Consider the following 22546-nt stretch of genomic DNA (forward strand, 5'->3'; position numbering starts at 1 on the left):
CTCTGGCCTAAATAAACTCCAAACTCCTTAGTGTGGCCTTCAAGACCATCTAGAGCCTTCCTTACGAGCTCTTATACAGGCCTGGAAAACTCATCTGATCACAAGTCGTGTCTCAAACTGTCTCCTATACCTGGAATGCCCATGTCCATCTCCCCAGGTCAAAATCCTTCCTCCTTCAAGGCACTGGAGGCCACTTCTGCCATCCTGCCTAGTCAGGTGGTGACTTGCTTGCTCTCCTGCATCCCAGATGCCTGCCTCCTCCCGGCTGTGCTCACCTGCTTTCTTACCCTCAGTCTGCTCATCTCTGACCAACCCTATTTGCCTGGAAGTCCCCCCTTTTACCCAGCTCCAGGCCCAGGAGCCCCTCTGCACCCCCCTCCCCTACACCACCAGTTGTCTGATGATGGGGATTTTATTTCTAAACCTTTCTAATCTCGTAATTTTTGAAGGATGTGGTGTCTGGGCCACCTTCCTCTGGAGACCTGGTTAAGATTACAAATTGCTGGGCTCCCGTAGACCTGCTGAGTCAGAACCTTTGGGGTAGGCCCAGGAATCTGTGTTTGACAAGCTCCCAGTGATTCTGATACTGAGGTCTGAGAATGGCTGCCTGCCCTCTTCAGCACAAGCACCTTCACATCCCTGGGCTGCTGGAGGAGCCTCCCAACAGGTCTTCCATTTCTAGCCTTTCCTCCTACCAACCCTTCCTCCACGTGGGGTTTCACACATCCTCCACCTGGCACCAGCTACGTTCGAGCTCCCTAATGCGCATCACTGCCCACACTCCCCAGATCATAATTCTCCAGGCTGGCTTTCTGACACCTCCAAAACTCAGTGGGGTCACCCCACCCAAGCCTTTGTGTCCCTGGCTGGTCTCTCCCCAGCACATCACCCACTGCTCCTTGCTTTTCACATGTGCTCCAGATATCTTTTATTCATGCTGCTCTTCCCACCTAGAATGCACCCATGCAATTTTGCCCACGTTATCAGAGCCCCTCCACACACACACACTCATGCTCCTCCCAAAGCCCTCCCAGATTTCCTCAAGGCCTCACATGTTCTTTGGCTTGTAATGTAACACCAATGAGGACAAACATTATAATCCCTTACCATGGGCCAGGCTGTATACTAGGTTTTTACATTTCATCATCTAATCCAGACAGCAACCTTATGAAGTAAGTATGATTGTTACCTCATTTTAGAGATGAAGACACTGGGGCTCAGAGAGAAGACGCGACATACCTAAGATAACATAGCCAGTGAGTGAGAGCTGGGACTAACTGCTAGGCCTTAACACTGCCGACTGTAAGCAGTGTGAGGGCAAAGCCTAAAAGTCACTCTTCCTTCTCTTCACACCTTCCCCAGGCATAACACAGAAAAAATGTTGACTAAATTTGTAACCTTTGCAGTGTGTTGGGTCCTTCAGATCTGTACAGATGAAGAACAGGATGGTGATTACCTAGGGCTAGGCAGAGGGTGAGGAGTGACAGCTGATGGTACAGTTTCTTTTGGGGACGATGAAAACGTTCTAAACTAAGGCCGTGGTGAGGGTTGCACAACTCGGTGACTATGTTAAAAACCACTGAACTGTACATTTTAAATGGGTGAATTTTATGGTGTGTGTGTTAGGTGTCAATAAAGATAGATAATTTTTTTTTTTTGTAAATCCTCCAGCACAGTGGAAATTGAATCTGGGTCTGCTGTTATCAGGGATTTCTGTCCCTAAATGTTTCTGGACCCCACGCTATCCCATTTGTGTCGGAAACACTCAAGGTAACCAGCTCCCTTGAGATTGTCCTCCCACCCGCCAGGTGCAGAACACTTCTGTTCATTTGTCCTACACCTCCCTCCAGGTGTTTAAGGAAGGCTTATCCGGTCCCAGTGTGTGGTGGCTGCATCTTTGGGCACCTTGGCACCTGACCTCTGGGGTCTCTTTTCCTACAGGTTGTTCCCATTTTGTGGACTCCCAGTTCTGTGACCCTGTGCCCATACAGCAATCCCCCGGACTGCAGACATCCTGTAAGGTGATGTACTGGGAAGGAATGGGAGAGGAGGGAGGGAGGGCCATAGGGCCTAACAGTCCTTCCCAGGACCCCAGGACCCCCCTCCCCATTCTCTATCCAGGAAGCCCTGAGGCAGGGATTTGGCAGTTTCCATCTCCCTCACCACCTGCCCTCTTGCCCCCTGCCCACACCGCAGAACCCCCCAGACACATGGACACAGGACACACATCCATCCGAGAGATGTTTAATGTATCTTAGGTTCAAAGTACAAAATACAGGGCAGGCGCTAACCCCAGGAAAGTCACCTGCCACCCAGTCAGCCCCTTACCACTGCAGCCAGGCATCCCAGCCCCAGAGCAGTGGAGCAGTGGCCCTGGGATACCTGGCTCCTTTCCTGTTTGGGGAATAGCGAGGTGACCATGTGGGTGGGAGCCCAGAGGCCATCGTCTCCCCTCCTCATAAAACCCAGACCCAAGGATCGGAAAGGTCCAAACTTGGACACAGAGCAGCAGATCCCCCAGAGTAACCCTGGCTAAGAAGCAGCCCTGTTGTGAAGCCTGGCCCAGCCCTGTGGCCTAAGTCCTGGAAAAGGAGGAACTATTGCCCCAGTGACTGGCAGCAAAGGGAAGGAGATAAAGCAAGGAGTGGAGACAGATTCCCACTGCCCTAAACAAATCGATTATGGGTAGCTGACCCAACAGGGCAGCAAAGCCTGCTGCACTTCCGACCCCATACCCTCTGAGGACCAGCCCCTCGCGGAGCCTTCTGCCAGGGTACTGTCCTTGCGCTGGTGCTAGGGAGGAGATGGAGGGCAGGAAAGGCCAGTGTCAGCTGAGGAATGATGCTGTTGCTTTGGGGGCAAGAACATCTGCGTAGAGTCACCCCATGAGGACCCTCTGGGGAAGGGGCATCAACTACCCGCATCTCTGGACCTTGCCCCTAGAAGCTCTGGACTGGGTCTTGAGCCAGGGTAAAGGCCTTACTGAAAGGGAAAGTGGCAGGAGTTAGAAGCAGGGAGGGTGGTGAAAAAGGTCCCTGTGAGGACCAGCCCAGGAGACCCTTCTGACCTGCCCCACGGGAGCCCAGTTGCTACTTCAGTCCAGGCCCCTCTAACCCCGTATCAGGTTGAGTGGGCTCCTCTGCCCATTGTGCAGGGAAGGTTTCCACAGGGGCTCCGGCCCCCTGCTCCTCCTCGAGTCCCTGGGCTACAGCCGGCCACCTCTGTTGAACTGGATGCACCAGTGGGAGTTGGCGGTGCCTGGGCTGAGATGAGTGTGGTCCTCGTGTCCCATGAGGGGCTGCAGCTCCTGCTGCTGGGGGATGTCAGCGCTGCTCTCGCTGTGAGAGCGGCCAGCCTTGGCCAGGCTCGGGGGAAAGGCAAAGCTAGGGCGTAGATCAGAAGGCAGGTTGAGGGGGGCCTGGGGCTCTTCAGTGACCAGTGAGCGGGGAGGCAGGCGGGTCGTAGCTGGGGCCTGGGTACAGGGCGGGGATGCCAGGCTCTCCAGGGACGAGATGCTCTGGTTCCAGCCTGTCTGCATGTCCACGGGCACAATCTTGGTGGTCTCTGAGGACACGTAGACTGCCAGGTCCCCCTGCCCACTCTTCCAGGGCAGCTCCTTCTCTGCACAGGTTGGGGAGGGGGGGATGATGCGTGGGCTTGGGCACACCTCAAGGCTCCCTGGGGACAGAGTACACATGCACTCATTACCAATCCAGTGGAATCTTTCTCAAGTATAAGCACACTTTCAGTAAATAAGTTCATTCCACAGTTGCCACATAGCATCCATGTGTGCAATTATTTGATGCATGCCTTGCCGAGTGGAAGCACCACAGCTGGTTTTGCTCCCCATAGTATACCCAGCACCTAGCACAGGGCTGGGCACATAGCAGTTGCTCAACAAATACCTATTGAACAAATGAAAATAACTAAAGCAAGAGAAAGTGGGATCAAGGCAAGAAAAAACCCATCTACAATCAGCCCTCACCCAACTTGCAGTGCTAGTCTTAAACCACATCCTGCCAAGCCCCATCCCAGGGTGAGACAGCAGCAGGGTGAGGAAGATCTTGAGGCTTGGCCACTGGGCTCCTTGCCTGAGTTCCCACCACAGCCCTTTGGTGGGACAGAGTCCAGGAGTGTGAGCTCATGCGAACCTAACAACAGGCTAAAGCTATGCCGGCGAGGGGGATGCCAGAGCACAGGGGACCTGAGAATCCCAGAACTGCTGGCAGCCAGCATGGAAGTCCCGGCCGCTGCATTACAGGAAGTCTGAGGTTCTGAAAGAGGAAACCTGGGAAAGAGCAGCCCTCTGGCCACCTACCACCCCTTGTTCTCCAAAGTCAAGCTCAATGCCTTGCGTATGAAAGGTGCTCATTATGTGTCTGCTCATTGATAAAGTCCTGAGCACTCCAAAAATCTTGACTGAGTATGTTATGAAATGTATTAATTCTGCGATTGAAAGTAAAACTACCTCTCTTGAAAGACCTGGGATGCTGGATTGAATTTTAACAACAACAAAAACTAAACAAAAAACTTCAGTGTTCACCTTTAGAGGATGCTGGGGAACTAACTGTTGGTATGAAAACTGATAAATAAAATGAAAAATTCAAGCATTTATCCATTCTTCCCTATATGAACTGTACCTCAAAGTAACTAAGTAATTGATGAAGGGAAGTTTTTTTTGTAGAAGAATTACTGTTAATCAATGCAGATGAAAAACGAGACAGAGAATATCACCATTGTGCAACCCCTAATGAAATGTTGGATCTGGCAGTGATCACCAATGGCTGCCAAGACCGTCTGATGAAAAGTTGACAGGGAACTTGATAATGGATGGATCAAGCCAACAACAGCTAAAGCCTGTTATCAATGTTAACTTCACAAAAAGAGAGACAACCACATGGTATATGCTTCCCGGTGTGATGAGTGCGATAGGAGGTACAGCATCACCACCTATGAAGTATGCTTACCAAATCTGATCTGGATTTAATTATTGGTTTAGAGGAAATATAAGGGTCAGTGAAACATATTAAATGATGCTTTGGGGATGCAATCAGCAAAACCCAGACAAGGAAAGACTGTGGGACAAATAACCAGGTTATTTCAATAAATACAATGCAAGAAAAAAAGGATTGGTGGGGGGAACCTATAAATCAGGGTTTTTCAAACTTGACATTATTGACAGGTTGGAAGAGATACTTTGTTGTAGGGAGGCTGTTGTGTGCATTGTAGGATGTTTACCAGCATCCCTGGCCTCTACCCACTCATTGCAGAGGTACCCCTCCAGCTGTGACAACCCAAGATGTCTCCAGACAATCCCCTAGAGGGCAAAATCACTCCACCACTACCCTCTTAAGAATCACTGCTGTAGATTAAGAGAGACCTATCAACCAAATTTCATCGGTGGGTTTTGTCTGGATTTTTATTTGAACAAACCTACTGTAAAAAAATATTAAGACAATCAGGGAAACTTGAACACCAACTGGATATCTGATAACAAAGATTTTGGATATGATAGTGGTATTGTGGTTATATTTTTAAGAAGAATCCTTATCTTTTAGAGATACATGCTGAAGTATTTTTTGATAAAGTGATAATGATATTTGAGATTTGCTTCAAAAGAATCCAGTGAAGAGAGGGGCATAGTGAGGGTATAGATGAAATAAGATTGGTTAGGAGTAGATAATTATTGAAGCTGTCTGGTGGATAGATGGGAAGTTTATTTTACTATTCTGTCTATTGTATATTTTGAAATTTTCTATAATATGTTTTTTAAAAGACACCTAGGGTGCTTGAGCCAAGTCAGGCTCCTCTCTCAGGTCAGGCTGCCACCCTCACCGGGTCTGTACCTGAGGGCTGGTGTGCTGAGCCGTCATGGGTCACAACAGAGTCTGGTGTGAGGTTTGCTTGTCACCTCGTGTTTCTCGCCAGAGAGTAAAGGGAGGCGGCACGGCAGTAAAAAGGCTTTGGACTTTGAATCGGGTGGGTCAGGTTCAAATTCTGGTTGGTTCTGGACAAGTCCAGAATTCCTTTGAGCTCAGTTTCCCCATCTTGGTTGTTGTGAGGATTGAATCAGATCATGTATGTCAGGTGTCTGACATAAAGGAGATGCTCAGTAAATGCTGGTTGGTGAATAAATGAGCGAATAGAAAGAGGGATTGTCTGGAGTAGAGGCCATCAGTGAAGGGGGAGGAAGCCAGCTGCACAGCTCCAGAGGGAGGTAGGCGGGAGGAAGCCATTACCTGAAACTTTGCCCTCTTGGAGAACCTCACTGGTAGCCCGAGCCACAAAGATGATCCCTTCATCGTCCTCCTTCTCTGTCTCCGAACTGTCGCTGTCCTCCTCCTCCTCAGACTCTACGGTTAATATCACAGCAGCTGGAGAGGGACAAGAGCCGAGTGGGGTTGGCCACCAGCAGCTGCCTCTTGGTACCGCACAACCCCAAGCCGGATCCCCTGTCCACCCAGGTAGATCCCACAGTTGGCAGGGACACCTGCTTTGTCCTGTGGCTGTTACAGCACTGGCCTACGGAGTTGTGTGTTTGAGAGGAAGGGAGGTGGGGCTGCAGAGCTGAAGGAGGCAACAGGGAAAGCCAGGTCCTCAGAGGAAGCCATAAGGCAAGTCACACTTTCCAGCTCCCCCATCATCTCTCAGCCCCAGATCCCATCGTCAACTGGCAGCATAAACATCTGGAGGGCTGGAAGGCCCATCAGTGTGCAGCTCATCCAAACTCCTGGTTTTACAGACGGGGACACCAGGGTTCACCCATCCTTCAAGGCCCAGACCAAGCTCCCCCTTTATGACACCTTCTCCAAGTCCTCAGGGCCTGTAACCTGTAGTTAGCTATCTGATGTCACAGATGTCTAATAACTGCTTAGACATGTTCAGCTTTGAAATCAAGTGTGCCCATCTAGTCCCTGAGGGGAAGAGCCCCAGTTTATGGTATTGAATGCTGTACAGAGGAGGTCCTTCAGGCTTCTGGCTGATGGGCCCCCGCCCTTTCCCTCCCTATCCCATCCTCAACTCCACCCCGCTCCCTGCTTGCCTGTGTCCTGGAAGCCCAGGTCTCGAGGAGGTTTCCCATTTGTAGCCTCCGTGTTAGCCATGCCATCCTTCTAAGGACAAAAAAAACAAAAAACCCTAAGCCTCTGGCCCTGGCTCCAAACCCCAACCCTGTCGTCTGGTGGGGTCAACAGGAGGACAGGTCTTCCTGATGCAGCAGGGAAGGGAATCTGTCAGTCCCAGTGGTTCTACCATCCCTTGACCGCCCGCCCCCCCCGGCAAGTGTTGTGGAGTCTGATGTGCCCCAGCAAGGACACTCAGTACATCAGCCTGGGCTGAATAAGGAGCTCATGGAGTCCCCCCAACAAGGAATCTGCCTTTCTCCTGCCCATTTCACCTCTGGTAGGTGGTCCTGCTGCCTCCCAGCAGGTGACCACATGGACAAGAGGCTGATCTCCTTCTGAAGCCCTTGCCTTCCCCTTCTGGGGCTCCAGGAAGATGCAAAAGGGAACCCAAGCTGCTGCAGCCCCCAAGTCCCTGAGGATTATCCATCTAGGGGGTCCCCCTAGGCTGGATTCCAATACTTGGAAGCTCAAAACTGCGTGCCATCAGCCTGCAGCTGCAAACAGGAGTCCCAGAGAAAGCACATGCCTTCTTGCGGCCGGCCTTGCGGGGTCGTGGCTTGCTCTTGGTGAAGCAGATGTTGTGCTTGGTGGACTTAAAGGACTCCAGCCGCCGCTTCATGTTCTGCTGGAAGACCTCCTTGTCCTGGCGCTCCTGCGCATCCTCAGAGATGAAGTGGCGGCTGCAGCTGGCTTTGTACTGACAATGACAGCCCCGCCCTGCCGTGAGGCTGGGTGTCCTGGCCTCCCACAGGGACCCCAGGCCACAGCCCCATGTTCACCATAGCTCCTGCCGGCCCACTGTTGCCAGAACTAGCCATGGATTGAAAAAACAAAACAAAACAAAAAATACAGTAGGGACCCAGCCAGACTCTATACTCTCTATATGCTCAGCTCACTGGGGAAAAACTTTCCTTTATCCCAGAACCTGTTCCCTCAAATTTGGCTTTCCGTATTCCCTACTGCCCTCTCTCAGTTCTCTCTGATCTGAAGTGACAAGAGGCAGGGGACCCTGTGTCTTGTCCCCTCAGTCCTGTGAGGCCAAGGGGGGCATTTCCTTCTTTGCACCTCTGTTTATCTGAGCCTGGTCCACATGCCTGGCCCATTTGCCTCTTTTTAACTACACAGGACTCTCTATCCAGCTGGAACTCTCCAGCTAGCCAGTCTACAGCCACCACCATGACTCCTCAGGCTGCACTTTGAACTTCCATGACTATCTCTCTTGATACCTTCGACCCTCTCAGTCCAACAATACCTGAATTGGTGTCCAATTCAGGACCACCCCCATCTCTCCTCTTTCCAACTCTTTCTCATAAAGACCAAGCCCACTACACACTCACTTAGACTGTCTCCACCTCTGCCCTTGACTGCTGAGCGGCCTTTTCATTACCTAGTGGTAACCCTCCAAAGTGCTGCCCGCATGTTCCCAATCATTTGTCCTGCCTCACATCCCCAGTCTGGTCCCTTTCCTTTGCCTCATATTTTCTGCTTCCCTGAGCTGGATCTAAGAGCCCCCTTTAAGTCTCCTCCCAGCTGCCCTCTTCTACACACTCACACAGAGGTGCCCTTCTCTCCTGGGCATGAAGGACCCACCTCCTTCACAGGGCTCATCACTCCCCAACCCAGGCCTCCGCTTTGCTTAGCTCACTCCCTGCCTCCATCAGTTCCCTGCTCTGCTCCCTCCTCCCTCCCGGTCCTCCACTCTCCTGCATCTTCAATCCTTCCCTCGACACCGGCCCCCCTCCCCCTGCTTTTAAGCGTGCTCCTGCCCTTACCTCCTTGAAAAAGGCCTTTCCATTGATACCATTGCCTCGCTTTTGCTGCCAGACTTTTACACTTACATTCTGACACTTTCCCTAGTACCCATTAATTCCTTGACTATCAGAAATACAGCTCCATGTATATGTATAGCTGATTCACTTTGTTACAAAGCAGAAACTAACACACCATTATAAAGCAATTATACTCCAATAAAGATGTTAAAAAAAAAAAGAAAAAAAAGAAATGCAAACTAAAAAAAAATAAAATACAGCTCCAGTGGGGTTTGCCTGATTGCAACTTCAGTGTGCTGCTTTGTCCCTGGTCAGCAGTGCCATGGCCTCTGGTTAGGCAACATCTGTGCAATGTCCAGCCCTCCTGCCCCAGGCCCCCGAGACACCATCTGCTACTGCCCCTCCAAGGGCTCCTTCTCTCTCCTCCGCTGGCTCCCCTTCCTTTTCTTACATGTGCATTCCTCAGTGTTGTCCTTGGCACCCCCTCTCCCCTCTAAATGCCCTCCCCAGTGAAAGTGTCCACTCTCAGCGCCAGCTAGCCCAGGGATACATCTGTGTTTCCCAAACATCAGCCATCAGACCAGCTACATTTGAATCCCCTCAGGGGACTTATTAAGAGCAGATTCCTCATCCCATTGCACACTACAGGATCAGACTCTCCGGGAGGTGAAGCCAGGAATATGTATTCTAGCAAGCTCCCTGGGAGATTCTGATGGAGCCAGGCCAGGAAACCTCTGATATAGATTGCTTCCAAATCTTTATCTCCAGCCCGTGTCTCTCCCCTAAACTATAATCTTATGTTTCTAACTGCATACTAGACACTTCTGTCTCTCTCTAATGATATTTCTGTGAAGAACATGAGGAATTATGGATTGTGTTCTGGCATAACTAAGTGGATTTAGAACTGGTTGAGTAACCATACCCCAAAAATTCTTGATCAGGGTCAGTCTGGAGGAAAGTCTTTAGTAGCATGCCACAGGGCTCTGTCCTCAGCTCTATCCTGTTCAACATTTTTATGTTGATTTTGATGAATACAAAGTTAACAGGCTTAGCAAATTTTCATATGATGTGAATCTGAGGAGATGTTTGGTGGCAGACATGGGATCCAAACAATGGAATGATGGGCTAAATCAAATACGATGACATTTAACAGGGATAAGCACAATCTTAATCCAGTTTTTTTTAATTGACTCCACAAGAACTGGTTGGACTGAACCATTGACCAATCTTACACACACACATCCACAGACAGTCGGTCATTATGTACTTCCTGATGTAATACAATAAGAAATACATAGCACACCTATCGAATGTTCCTGAATACAACCAGGCCTCCAGATTTAACTACCAAGAAATACAGTATGTAGAGGAACATGTTAAACACCACCACTGGAATACAATCAGCAAAATCTGTAAAATGGAACGTTCTCTGAGATAATGTATCCAGTTTCTTCAGTAAGTAAATAATGAGAAAAAAAGGAAGACAAAACTATCACAGATTTTTTTAAAATAAAGAGACATGTTTACTAAATGCAAACTGTGGACTTTATTTGGATCCTGACTTGAACAAACCAGCTGGAAAAAGGTATTTATTGACCACTGGCTGGATATTTGAGGTGAGAAGGAATCACTGTTATTTGTTGTAAGTGATAAGGGTACTAAGGCTTTTTTTTTTTAAAGAATTCTTGCCGCCTAGAGATACATGTGGAAATATTTAGAGATGATATGATGTCTGGAGTTTGCGTTAAGATAATAAAGTGTAGATGGGGCGTAGGGGGGGACAGAATGTAACAGAATTGACCACGCATTGAAAATTATTGGAGGTGAGTGGTGGTTAAATGAGTTATTCTCTCTAGTTTTGTGAACGACAGAAATTTTCCATAAGAAAAAAAGTAAACAAAACCAAAAAACAAACAAAAAACCCCACAGGTTGGATGCGACAGGGTTTAATAGTCATTAACTGAGGAAGGCATGGTGGGTTGCCTGACTGTAAGAACAATATGGGGCCTCAGGGTGGTGAGCCAGAGCTGGAGAGATTCTGGGCTGTGGGAAGAGAATGGCAAGTTCCAGAACTAGAAAGGTGAAAGAGCCCCTGTGCCAAACCCAGGCCACGGCAATGAAAGCCCAGAATCCTAACCACTAGGCTACCAGAGAACTCCAAGGGGCCTCATTTCTAATGACTAAAGAAGACACACCAAGGACAGGAGCTGCTGGCCTGAGGGCAAGGAGGCCTGTGTGGAAGGAAGCTGTTTTGAAACCTTTGCAGACTTACTCTGCAGAGCTGCAGAGTCAAATCAGGAGCAGTGGGAGAAAATTAAAGGAAACCAATCTGTCTCAGCAGTAGAAACAGCCTTGACTGTTAAAGCTGCCAGGAATGGTAACAGCTGGCTTCTCATTTCAAAAAGGTTCAAGGTAATGGCTTGCTGCCCCCTTGTGGGGTTGCAACAGATTCCTTCCTGTATGGGTTGGGCCTTTCCGACCCCAAAGCTTCATGACCTGCATTGGACTAACTCACATTACCTAAAACAGATGTCTGCCTCCCCCAGGTTAGGGTGGTCCTGCAGGCGGCTTCCTCAGCACTCCTGCTTCTGTCTGTGACCCCATCAAGCCCTCTGTATCTCCTGCTCTCCCCTTCCTGGCTGATCACACAGTTCTTTGTGCTCCTCTCCCTTCCGACCACGCAGGTCTAATCCGCAGTGGTTCACTCCAGCTTCCCAACTGGCTCTCCCAGCCTCTCAACTCACCCCCTCCAGTTTGATCTGCCCTCTGCTACCAGAGAAGACATTCTTAAACAGTTCTTGTAACAGGCCAACCTTTCTCAAAAAAAAAAAAACTAAACTAAAGGTTATAACCAACAAGATGAAGCCCACACTCTTCAACTGGGCATCCATAGCTCTCCACAAGCTGGTGCCAGCTGCCTCTTGAGGCTTCCATCGTGGCCTCCCCAGACAATGCTCCCCCTCAGAACTCTGCCCTGGCTGCTCTCACCCTGTAGCGAGGTTTGTAGAGGCCTCCACAGAGCAGGTGGTGCATCACAGCATCCTCACGGTCCCGGCCGCTGCGTACTGTGTCAATCACCTGCAGATCCAGACATGCTCCACTGCCACTCTCCCTCCTGCAGGAGGGAGGAGACACGTGTGCTAGGGACGGGCCAGGAGGCACAGGCCAGGGGAAGGGCAGAAGCAAAGGTGCTCACAAATCTTCCCCAGAAGGGATTCAGAGAGAGGGCGCAATAGAGAGGAGCTTGAGGAAGGGGAAGGGGGCTCAAGGACTTACAGCAGGTTGGTGACAGAGGTCTCTGCCACAGAATTGCGGCTGGGCATAGAGGGCAGAGTGAGCCCGGTGGAGGACAAGACGTGGCCTCCCTGCAGGGGCCAAGTCAGAGGTCAAAATGGCAATCAGATGAAGGGTGGCCCAGACAATCAGAGGGTAATAAAAAGAATAACAAAGGTCAACACACTTTGCTCTTTTGAAGTTCCAGGGACTGTGCTAGGCACTTTTTATACTGACTCTACAAAACTCTGACAGAGGTACTCTTACTCGCGCTTTCTTACAGTTGAAACTGAGGCTCCGAGAGGATAAGTGACTTACCCAAGGTCACGAGCGTGAGATGATAAGAACTGAACCACATCTGCTGACTCCAGAGTCCAGCTGTTTCCCACCTTTCTGTACTGCCTGCTAGACTCTACATGTCAGCATCAGGCCAGGCTCGTGCCTGTAGCTGCCACTTCACAAGACTATGGCGTCTGCTGGGAATTCCCAACTCCCTGCTCAGGGCCTGCCTGCTTGTCACCGCTTCCTGCCTTGCCCTGCTGGCCACCTGCCCACCCACCATTGTCTGCCGGCCCACCTGGTCCACGAAGCTGATGGCATCCCGGATGTTGAGTCTGTAGTACACATCCCAAATCTGGTCCCGGATGCGGTAGGCTGACCGCCGCATCAACAGCTGACTCAGGTACTTCTTATCAAACTGCTCCCACCTACAGAGGATGCCAGGCCCGGTCCTGAGTGCCATCCCCAAGGCCTGGGCGGCTGGCCCTTCCTCAGACAGGGCAGGGGCACAGCCAGCGCTGGGCCTATGTCTCTTGGTGTGGGCATCAGTCAGGGAGAATCTCGAAGCTGGTCCCTGCCCTTATGGAACTGACAGTGTTGTGGGAAAGCCTGCCATTAATGAAGTTATTACATATAACTGTAAAATTACAACCATGGTAAGAACTATAAAGGATAATTATAGAGTATGATAGGGATTTGTCCTAGTCAGGGAGGCCAGGGAAACCTCCCTAAGGACTTGATGCCTGTGGTAAGATCTGAAGGATGAACAGAGGTTAAGTAGGTGAGAGGGAGGCAAAGGAATGTTCTAGTAGAAAGAACAACATGTGCACAGGTCCCAGTGGCCAGGGCCGGGGGAGCATGGTGGGTTCTGAGTTTCTAAAATGGTTCATTTCATTGGCAGACAGAGAGTCAAAGACACAGCTGAGCACAATGCGGCTGGTGTCTGGAGGTGCCAGACCATGCAGGGCAGAGCTGCGCAGGCCTCACTGGGGAGCCTTGTCTTATCCTGAGAGTACTGGGACACCAGTACTGCCTGAAGGGCTTCAGGAAGAGGTCGCCCAGCCTGAGCCTGCCTGTGTCCCTCCTCAGAAGTGTGCACATCCCCCGTGCTGCCCTGGCTGGTGAGGCTGCCGCTGCTGAAGGAGCCTCGGGGCAGCTCCCTCACCTGTCCCTCCAGTAGTGATAGCCATGGTGCCCCACAACGTCCTCCACTGCAGCCAGAATGTGGTCAAAAGTCTAGAAGGGGGGTGGGTAGGGGGACCGGATCAGGACTCTGCTCAAAATAGGAGAAGGGAGAGAGGGACAGGTGGAGGGATGGGGTTCTGGTACCCACGTGCTCATGCAGCTCCTGGTTCAGGGTGGGTTTGTGATGCTCACTCCTCTTCACCTTCAGCCACTTGACCAGTGGCTTGATGGTCAGGCCCTACGGACAGGCAGCCAGTGAGCGCTGCCCTGTCCAGTTCCCTGCTGCCTTTCCCTCCCCATAGTTAGGCTTCAGTTTCTGTATCCCCACCTCACTGCACTCAAGGTCTGGGAAGTCAAGCCCCCCTGCCTCCCACAAGAGGAAGAGTAGCCCCTCTCCCATAGGCTCCAAGCCTCCCCCAGGGCCTGCCAGACCCTCTCCCCATCCAGCCTCATGGGCGCTCCCACCTGCACGATGACTGTGAAGAAGACCACCACAATAGTGGTGGCTACAAAGTAGTCCTTGGCAGGGATCTTGGTCCTGTCCAGGAGGATGACGAGAGCGAAGGCCACAGCCCCCCGCAGGCCCCCATAGGACATCACCACCTGGTCAATCTTGTCCAGAGGGACCAGCCGGAACTGATTCAGCACCCACGTCTGCAGGACTACGCCTACAGCAGGAGGGAGGCCAGTGGGAGCAGGGTGTTGGAGGGCACGCCTACAGCAGGAGTGGAGGGCACTGGGCATGGATGGCACCAAGTATCTGGGCTCAGGTCTGACAGGGGCTGGGAGGGGTGAGCAATAAGGGGAGGCTTAGAAATTGTTGACAAGGATGTGGACTCAGACTGGGAGATGAGCTGGGAGGGTGGGCAGGAAGGAGGGCGGGAAAGCAGAGGGTGCCGGCAATACCGAGGGCTCGGAAGAACAGGATGAAGAAGAGGGTGCCCAGCACCAGCCCAGAGTCCCAGGCCCACTTGGAAGAGTCCACGGCCGAGATGCCAAGCAGCATGAAGATGATGGTCTCAGCGCAGCTGGCTAGAGTCTTCATTGTGTACTTGACAGCTGTGCGGGACTTATGGGAGATATTGGCCTCCACGTACTTCTTACAGCCCAGGCCACACATAGTCACCCTGGGAGAGGAATGGAGAGTCAGGGCGAGTGAGGAGGGGCCACAGGAAGCACAGCCTTTGGGGTTTGAGCATGCGCAGGAGAGGGTGTTGCCCATCACAGGATGTCAGATTCTCAGAGCCGAAGCCCAGGGAGGCATGGAGGCCATCCAAGGATAGGTAGTGGTGGTCCTGGGAGAAAAGGGTCCGAATCTCCAGGCTTCCCTCTCGGTGCCTTCTGGAGGGGGAAGGTGGGAGAAACATGCTCTGACTAGCACACTGTCTGAGGCACCTTTTAGAGTTCTGTGGCCACCAGAGCCAGTAGCACCAGGCCTCAAAGTCCACTTCCAGCTCAGCCTACACCCCAGAGAGCACTTTAAGCAGAGGAAGTTTGGGTTCTGGGGTGCCCAGGACAGCCCTAGAGGCAGGTCCTGGAATGTTACATGAGGCTTAGTATCTCCCCAGGGGAGTTTGAAGCTCCCACTCCCACAAGGGCTCAGGGAGACCTATGGACTCCTCCGGGTCCTGCTTCTGTCCATGTGAGGGGCGACCATCTCCAGTGCCCCCTCCCAGCTGCCTGCCTGCAAGGCCCCCAGGACTCACGCAAGAATGGCGGAGAGCGAGGCCATTTCAGCAGTAAGGTAGGCTGCGTAGGCGAGGAGGAAGACCAGCAGAGGCTCGATGATGCGGACCCGCTTGGTGAAGCGTGTGGTCAGGGCCAGGAGGAAGGCAAAGACTAAGCCCACGGCTGCCCCGCCCAGACTGACCACAAACAAGGAGGCTGGGGGAGGAGTGGGTTGTCAGCGTGACCCCTGGCCCGGACCCCACCAGGGCTGACAAGACTGCTGCCTGGCAGGGAGTGGAGGACAATGCCCACTGTGCTTCCCAGGGGTCAGGGTCCCAGAGCTAGGATTCCAGGAAAGGCCCTCCTTCTCAGGTTCTCAGGGCCCTATTTCTCCATACAGGAGGGAAGGGAATGAGGCACCCCGAGCAGCGTCCTCTGTCCTGATGCGGTGGGGGGCAGGGGCTCAGCAACCCAGGGGAGGCAGACCTCCAGTGCCCGCCAAGAGGGGGGAAATACTGACCGACTCCCTTCAGGTAGTCAGTGGCCTGCACGTTGGCAGAGCCCATCTCCACAAAAGAGTTGCAGACCTTGTACAGCACCTAAGCGAGAAGAGGAGCATCAGGAGCGCCGGGGGAAGGCAGCAATTTGGACTGCTTGGAGAGGGGGAAAGCAGAGACCATATTTCTTCCCCAGGGGGCCCGGGGAAGAGTCGAGCCTGGTCAGAGCATGGCAGCCTGGGGTCAAGGAACGGCAGCCAGCCGAGCACTCTCACCACAGTAACTGCATCATTGAGCAGGGACTCGCCGAAGACGATGATAAAGAGGGTCTCGTTGACGTGCACCTCCTCAAAGACAGCCAGCACGGCCACGGGGTCCACTGCTGAGATGAGGCTCCCAAACAGCAGGAAGTCCAGCAAGCCAGCCTGCACTCTAGGGGCTTTCGAGGGACAGATGAGGGACAGCAAATGGTGAGGTACTGAATTGCCTACAGCAGTCCCTGTGACAAGCCCAGACTCCAGCCCCACTATTAAAACAAGTATGCCCAGAGAGGACCTGGGATGGTGAAGAGAGCATCGGCCTGCAGGTCAGGAGACCTTAGGTCTTGAGCCTAAGGCCTGCCTTTGCCACTTACCAGCTCTGTGATGTTGGCACTGTCATTGTCACATGACATCTCATAAGCCATGCCTCCTCATATGCCTGCCTAACAGTACTGCTGCAAAAATCAACCCAGGAGATGGCTACAGTAGCTCTATGTAACCTGGAAAGCTAAGGTGGCACTGACAATAAGAACTGCAGCAACAGTAATAATAACCACCAGCAGGTGGAAATTGGCTGCTGACTGGCTTTATTCGGGAGAAGAACGAAAGAGAGTGCTTTCTCCCACACCGGTGGTTCTCAGCCTAAGGAATTCGACACAGTTCTCAGCAGGAGGGGGAGGGACTATCCATCCATGAAGGCTGAATATAGTATGGGAAGCACCCACCACAGGTGGGACTTGAACGTGCCATGTAATCTCTGTGAACCTCCGTTTCCACATGTATATATTGAGAATAATAATAGTGAGAACAATAAGAAACTCAAAAAGTTCCTTATTTAGCCAGTGCCTAATACATAGTAAGCAACCAATAGATATTACCTATTATTAGGATTACTGTTACTATGGTCTGATGTCCTCCCTTCCCTTCCTGCCCCCAAATAGTTCACTGACCCATTAGGAAAACCAGGTTGGAGTCCCCAAGTGGAAATTGCAAACCTCCCCTTGCATCTGTGAAGAAGTCTGAATCATCAACATTCAGGGTTGAATGGATTTGGGGGCCAGGAAATGAGGAAGAAGGGAGCAGGACAGGGCAAAGAGCCTCAGTAAAACAGACCTCTCCTGCTAACTTCGGACCTGATATCGAATGAGTTTAAGGGACTCTATTTCCTCATCCATTAAAGTGGGACAAATTATACCCCCAGCAAGGTTGCTATGAAGAGCCAGCGGGATGAGTAAAGAGAGAACACCCAGTGTAGTGTCTTGCATTCTGTGGATGTATAATATGTATTTATTAAAAATAATAATAAAACCAGAAAACCACCCTGACGTGGCCTGGGCAGAGCCCTCACAGGCAAGGGGAGCTGTGCCTCAGGGGAGCCAGGCTGGCAAGTGGCAGTATGGTGTCAGGGCAGGAGGCGGCAGAGTCCCAGCCTTGGCAGCCCACACACAGCTGGGAGCCAGGCCCCTACTCAGCTGTCATCTACAGAAGCCCAGACTCATCTGGCAGGGACCTAAATGAAGGCTGAAGGCCCATCTGGAGCATTGCCTCACACTCCAGTTGGGAGGGACCTAAGATGGAGCTCTCAGGGCATGGCTCTCGTCAACACAGGATCTTCAGAGCTGGAGGAGAAGGGAGCTGGGTGATGAGTCTGGCAAAGCCTCCCGCTACCAGTCCAGGTCTTAAGGTCACTCACCCACAAGTCCAGCCTGCTGCAGGCCCCAGAGGGCAGCACCTGTCGTGAAGGCATTCCAGAGTGTGCCCACCACAGCGTAGGTGAGGATGGCGCCCAGGTTGTCAAAGAACAGCCGGCTAGGCATGAAATAGCCCGAGTCCAGCACGATAGGAGGCAACAGGAAGAGGAAGAAGGTGCCTGGCTCCAGCTGGTATTCAGCTTTCTTGGCCACAGCCAAGACAATGCCCCCCAGCACCAGTCCCAGCAAAATCAGCAGGCAGCTCTCAGGGACCAGAGACGTCACCTTCCGAGACAAGTGAAACACTACAATGCAAGAAGAGGGCAGGAGCTATCAGCTTATGGGGTGCGCGTGTGCGCGCGCGCGCGCGCACACACACACACACACACACACACACACACACACACACACACACACACAGTGGCCTATAACCTCCCAGTCTTAAAAGTTTATTCAAGGTCGGGACCCCTGACACTGGGACCAAGGAAGAAGAAAAATCCAGGACTGCTAGAATCTCCAGCCTCCAGGGCTTCAAATCCCCCACTGCAGCCAAAGTTGTCTGTTTCCTGGTGCTCCTGTCATAGTAACCTAGACCTTTGCTTACTTTTTCCACTTCTGGAAATGCCCCCTCCTCTCTAATCCTCGAAGGACCTCACCTTTCTCTGATCTCCCTTATCCATTGCCATTATTTGAATCTCAGCAAATACTAGGTATATTTTTATGCATAACACAGCTGTAAAAATCAGGACCTCTGGAGTCAGGCTGCCTGGGTTTAAAGCCTAGCTCTTCCATTTACTAGTTCTGTGACCTTGGAGCAAATAACTTCACCTCTTTGACTTTCAGTTTTCTCATCAGTAAAATGGGGATAAAAACAGTAATGATCTCATAGGATTGTTGTGAGGTTTAAGTAAGACAGTCTACTCAAAAGCACTTAGCCCAGTGGTTTACAATAAGCACTCTATAAATGTTACCTATTATTATATTATTGTGCCCTGCCTCTCGAGCTAGACCATAATGCATATCATACCTCCTAGGAGCACTGTAGACCTCCTAGCCCAATGTGCTTTTCATTATATAGGCTCACTAAGGACTCAGTAGTTTAAAAAGCATTAAGTTTAGCAGTCAGAGATCCAGTTCTTCTTCTGGCTCCATCCCTTCCTAATTGTGTGATCTCAGGCAAATTATTTAATTTACCTGAATTTCAATTTCTTCTCCTGTAATATGGGGAAAAATACCCCTCACACAGGGTGAGGATAAAATGATATAGTGTGAATTTTCCTAGCAGAATGTCAGACACATAATAGGATCTCAACAAATGTTAATTCAATATGACTCTGGAAGAAAATAACAGATCTGTCCCTAGGAAAGAAGAGGAGGTTTTCTAGCACTATTGCCACTCCTACCTTTGCCTCCTAATATAAACTGTTTTGGCTTTCCCTTGGGACCTGAGACCAGATGAGCACCTCTCCCCAGACAATCCCTAGTGTGGTGAGTAGTGAGGGAAGCCTCTGTGTTAGGCTGTGTGAGACCCAATGCTAAGACAGTGCCCTTTGGAAGCCGTACCCAGAGAGCCTAGGACAGTGCCTGGCACATGGTGGGATCTACATAAATATTTGGTGAATAAAAGGAAAAAAAAAATCTCCTGGTAATGAAGCTGGGGAAAGGTATCTCTGAACATTCTACCCATCTCCCCTGCCCCTAATCCCAAGGATTTTTTGTTTGTTTGTTTTGTTTGATGAGAAAAAGGCTCTCTTCTACCTCCATAGGACATGTCATCCAAGCTAGAAAAAGCACTATGATTTATGGGGGAAACTACAGTCATTGCTGTAAACCCTAAATAAGACAGGAACTCCAACTGGCAGACTTCTCAGCAAACCCAATTCTTGGCTCCCAAATCTGAGGCTTCTCCCACCTTGCTCTCATTGCTGCCAGGCCCTAAGGTGAGCTCAGCCATAGCTCTTCCCACTCTCATCCCTACCTTTGGTCCCCCTTTCCTCTCCTTCAGGGACTTTATTCCATCCTTATCTCCAGAGCATGTATTACTCCCAGCAAAAACCCTTCACAAAAGCCTGTTCTCTGACAGCACTAGGCTCCCTGAGGGCATTTCAAGCCCCATTTTCCATTATTAATGGGCTGCCACAGCAGAGTGGAGAGTTATTCTGTTCCTGCCCAGCCCCCACCCCCAGCTGTGTCCCTGGGGGGAGAAGGGGGCAAATCCTAGACTGTGTGATTCCTACATGAAGACTGTATTGGTGAGACTGGAGTACAGGCTGTGCCTGCATAGATGGGGAGTGAGTAGCAACGGCTCAGCTATAATTAGTCACCCCCACAGCAGAGCCTGCACAACAGGGAGAGGGAGGAGGGTCTGTGGTGGGAGGAGGGACCACTGGCTGCTCAGAAGTGGGGAGGAAGGGGCAGAGGCAAGGAAAAGCAGCTCTATTCAAGGAAAGGAGTCTGAAGCACAACCTTTACTGTGCAGACTGAAGGAGACTGGATGTATGAAAGCATCTAGTGCAGGCGGTACAGAGTAAGGCCCCAATAAATGGAAGTTTCTTATATCCTGAGGTGGGAAGAAGGTAGACCTGAATTGGGGGTGGGGCGGGCACAGCTAAGCACAAGAAGGGGGCACCTTTAGGGGAGCAGAGGGGGGAGAGAGGAAAAGTGGCAGTTTAGTATCCCAAGAGAATGGACACTTGGCAGTGGCCTCCAGGGAAGGCTGCTTCCTCAGGACCAGGATGCCTGGGTTTGCAGGAGAACACCATCCCCTCAATGTCCCCACACGTCTTCACTGCTGACAGAAGCTTTTAGGAGGCTGGGGATTGGTGGAGGAGAGCCCAGATCAAAGAGCTTACTTCAAGGAGAAGAGAGGAAAGGGCAAAGGAGTCTAGGGATGGGGCTGGAGAGAGCTGGGGCAGTCCTTTGAGAAGGCAAATCCTCAGGGCTCCCACTCGAGGAGAAGGGGAGGAGGGAGATCCACAAGAGGAGGCGCAGAAACAATGTGAGAGCCTGGATTTGTGGAATCGGAAGCTAGGTCAGGGCACTCTGCAAGAAGCCGGCCCGGATCTGGGGACTAGGGGTTGGGGACGGGTCCAATGACGGCCGCCGGCCCTGGCGCACGCACACACGCACTCACCGATTTTAGCCAGGCTGGCCACCAGGATCCAGAGGGCTACCAGGTAGGGCGCCTCCACCTCGTGCCACTGCCAGCGGAAGAGCGCCAACCCTGGGGGAGGCTCACCCGGCGACCCCGGCTCCTGGGTGGGCTCTTCGGTTGCTCCCGCCCCCGCCAGGGGCAGCCCGAGCAGCGGCAGTGCGGCGCGCAGCATCCTGCCGCCTGCCTAGCAGCCCTCCCGGCACCGCACGGCCGCCGGCCCCGCGTCGCCGCCGCCGCCTACCGGCCGCCCCCGCGTCACAGGCACGTGGGGCCCGCTCCCCCCAATCCCGGCTCCGATACCCCCAAGCCAGGTCCGGACTCCGAGACCCTGCCCCGGGCGTCCGTAGTGCGGACGCCTGCTCCTCCGCTCTAAACCAGTCCCGACTCTGGAAATTCCCCAGTGCAGCCCTTCCCCAAGTCCTGCAACCTATTCCTTCAAGCCCGCTCCCCCAAACTCTCCCAAAACCTCCCCCGACCCGGATTCAGAGCTGTGAGCGGCCACAGCCCTCCAGGGGCACCTCTGCATTCCACCAGCCGGTGGCGACGGTGGCGACGGCCAGCCGCTGGAGTGACCGGGGTCTGCCGGGGGGCGGGGTCCAGGCGGGAGGAGCGCAGCCCCGCCACCGAGAGTGCTGCCCGCGGCCAGCAGCTGGCCCCCGATACCGAGGCCACGGGCTCCGGCGCTGCCCGGTGCAGACTGGAGGGGCCCCCTTCGGGTCCCCGCCCAGACCAGAGCTGCGCACGCGCAGTGGGCCCTTTTTAGAAAGCCGTGAGGGACAACTGTCCCCATCGTCCCCAGAAATCCCAAGGCCCAGATTGGGCCCAGCTCATTCCAGGCTGAATAGGAGGCTGTTCCTCTTCATTTACCAAACCGAGGGACAGCCGGCCTCCCTTTCCCTTAAACTACAGTGAACGCTTCTCACCTTTTCCATGAGACAATGAAGGAAACGTATCTTCTTCCCTAAACTACGGAAACCCCAGTCTATCGATTCCCTTCAAACTAAGAGGGATCCACCCAACCTCTTCCCCAAACCTGAGGGGGCATTCGGCTTATCTCGCCCCAAACTGAAAAGGACCGTTTCCACTTTTCATTCAAGCTGAAGGGCAACCCATCCCCGTTCTTCCCCAAAATTGAGGGTAACGTTCTACCTCGCCGCCAAACTGAGTCATCCCATCCTTTTCCCAGAATTAGGGGCACCCGTCCCTCTTTTTCCTCCAACTAAAGGTAAATGATCCCACCTCTTCCTTCGAATTGAGTGTAATCTATTTTCACTTCTTGCTCTAAACCGAAAGGGACCCATCTACCTGCTTTCTCCAAATAAGGGAAGCCCATCCACTTCATCCCTCAGCTGAAGGAATCAGGACCTTCTCGCCCCTAAACTGAGGGGGACCTGGCGGGCCACAATCCGAAGAAACTTCCACCCCACCTTGCCCTAAAGAGAGCGCATCCTCACCGCCCCCAAGCCCAAAGAAAGCCTCCCCGTGCTCCGCGCGCTCTCCAAGTGGGTGAGGGGCGCGCGAGCTCGGGTTTTCCCCCGGACTAGCCAGTGAACTAACAGGACCATGATCACGCCCTCTGAGTGGCTGGCTGCAGTCTCCGCCACCGGCAGCGGTTGCCCACTCCTAGCCTCCGGAGACTACTATTG

The 22546-nt window shown here is 52.2% G+C and overlaps 1 protein-coding gene and 1 long non-coding RNA gene across 10 annotated transcripts in view; one reads left to right on the forward strand and one right to left on the reverse strand.

The window, feature by feature from the left end:
• The window catches only part of LOC309617218, a 15427-nt gene extending 2690 nt beyond the window's left edge, over positions 1-12737 (forward strand). Inside the window, exons 2-3 of the long non-coding RNA XR_014237806.1 lie at positions 1942-2021; positions 12450-12737. This is a non-coding gene — a long non-coding RNA (uncharacterized lncRNA). The remainder of the gene's footprint in view (positions 1-1941; positions 2022-12449) is intronic.
• SLC9A5 (solute carrier family 9 member A5) lies at positions 2231-22491 on the reverse strand. Of its 9 annotated transcripts, XM_082368876.1 has the most exons (17): positions 22206-22491; positions 21824-21866; positions 17749-18031; positions 16071-16234; positions 15819-15897; positions 15337-15514; positions 14537-14757; positions 14096-14412; positions 13779-13868; positions 13611-13681; positions 12744-12873; positions 12170-12258; positions 11882-12008; positions 7651-7821; positions 7043-7112; positions 6240-6374; positions 2231-3678 (listed from the first exon to the last, which is right to left on the reverse strand). In XM_082368876.1, exons 2-17 carry the CDS (start codon positions 21830-21832, stop codon positions 3206-3208), a joined length of 2607 nt encoding a protein of 868 aa, XP_082225002.1. In that variant the 5' UTR covers positions 21833-21866; positions 22206-22491; the 3' UTR covers positions 2231-3205. The 9 variants fall into 9 exon arrangements, with proteins under 9 accessions (XP_082225002.1, XP_082224999.1, XP_082225001.1 ...); XM_082368873.1 differs by lacking the exon at positions 21824-21866 and having other exon boundaries at positions 17749-18051; XM_082368875.1 differs by having other exon boundaries at positions 21824-22491.
• Positions 22492-22546: the final 55 nt, after the last annotated feature.

This window comes from Balaenoptera borealis, assembly GCF_965194805.1.
Source record: "Balaenoptera borealis genome assembly, chromosome: 19".
Taxonomy (NCBI): Eukaryota; Metazoa; Chordata; class Mammalia; order Artiodactyla; family Balaenopteridae; genus Balaenoptera; species Balaenoptera borealis.

Excerpts from the sequence above, each read along its gene's own strand:
- SLC9A5 (XM_082368871.1), bottom strand. The coding sequence starts at position 21,072 with ATGCTGCGCGCCGCACTGCCGCTGCTCGGGCTGCCCCTGGCGGGGGCG. Across the intron at positions 18,052-20,879 it reads GGCCAGCCTGGCTAAAATCG|TGTTTCACTTGTCTCGGAAG; the intron begins GTGAGTGCGTGT and ends CTTGCATTGTAG. Across the intron at positions 3,679-6,239 it reads CCAAGAGGGCAAAGTTTCAG|GGAGCCTTGAGGTGTGCCCA; the intron begins GTAATGGCTTCC and ends CTCTGTCCCCAG.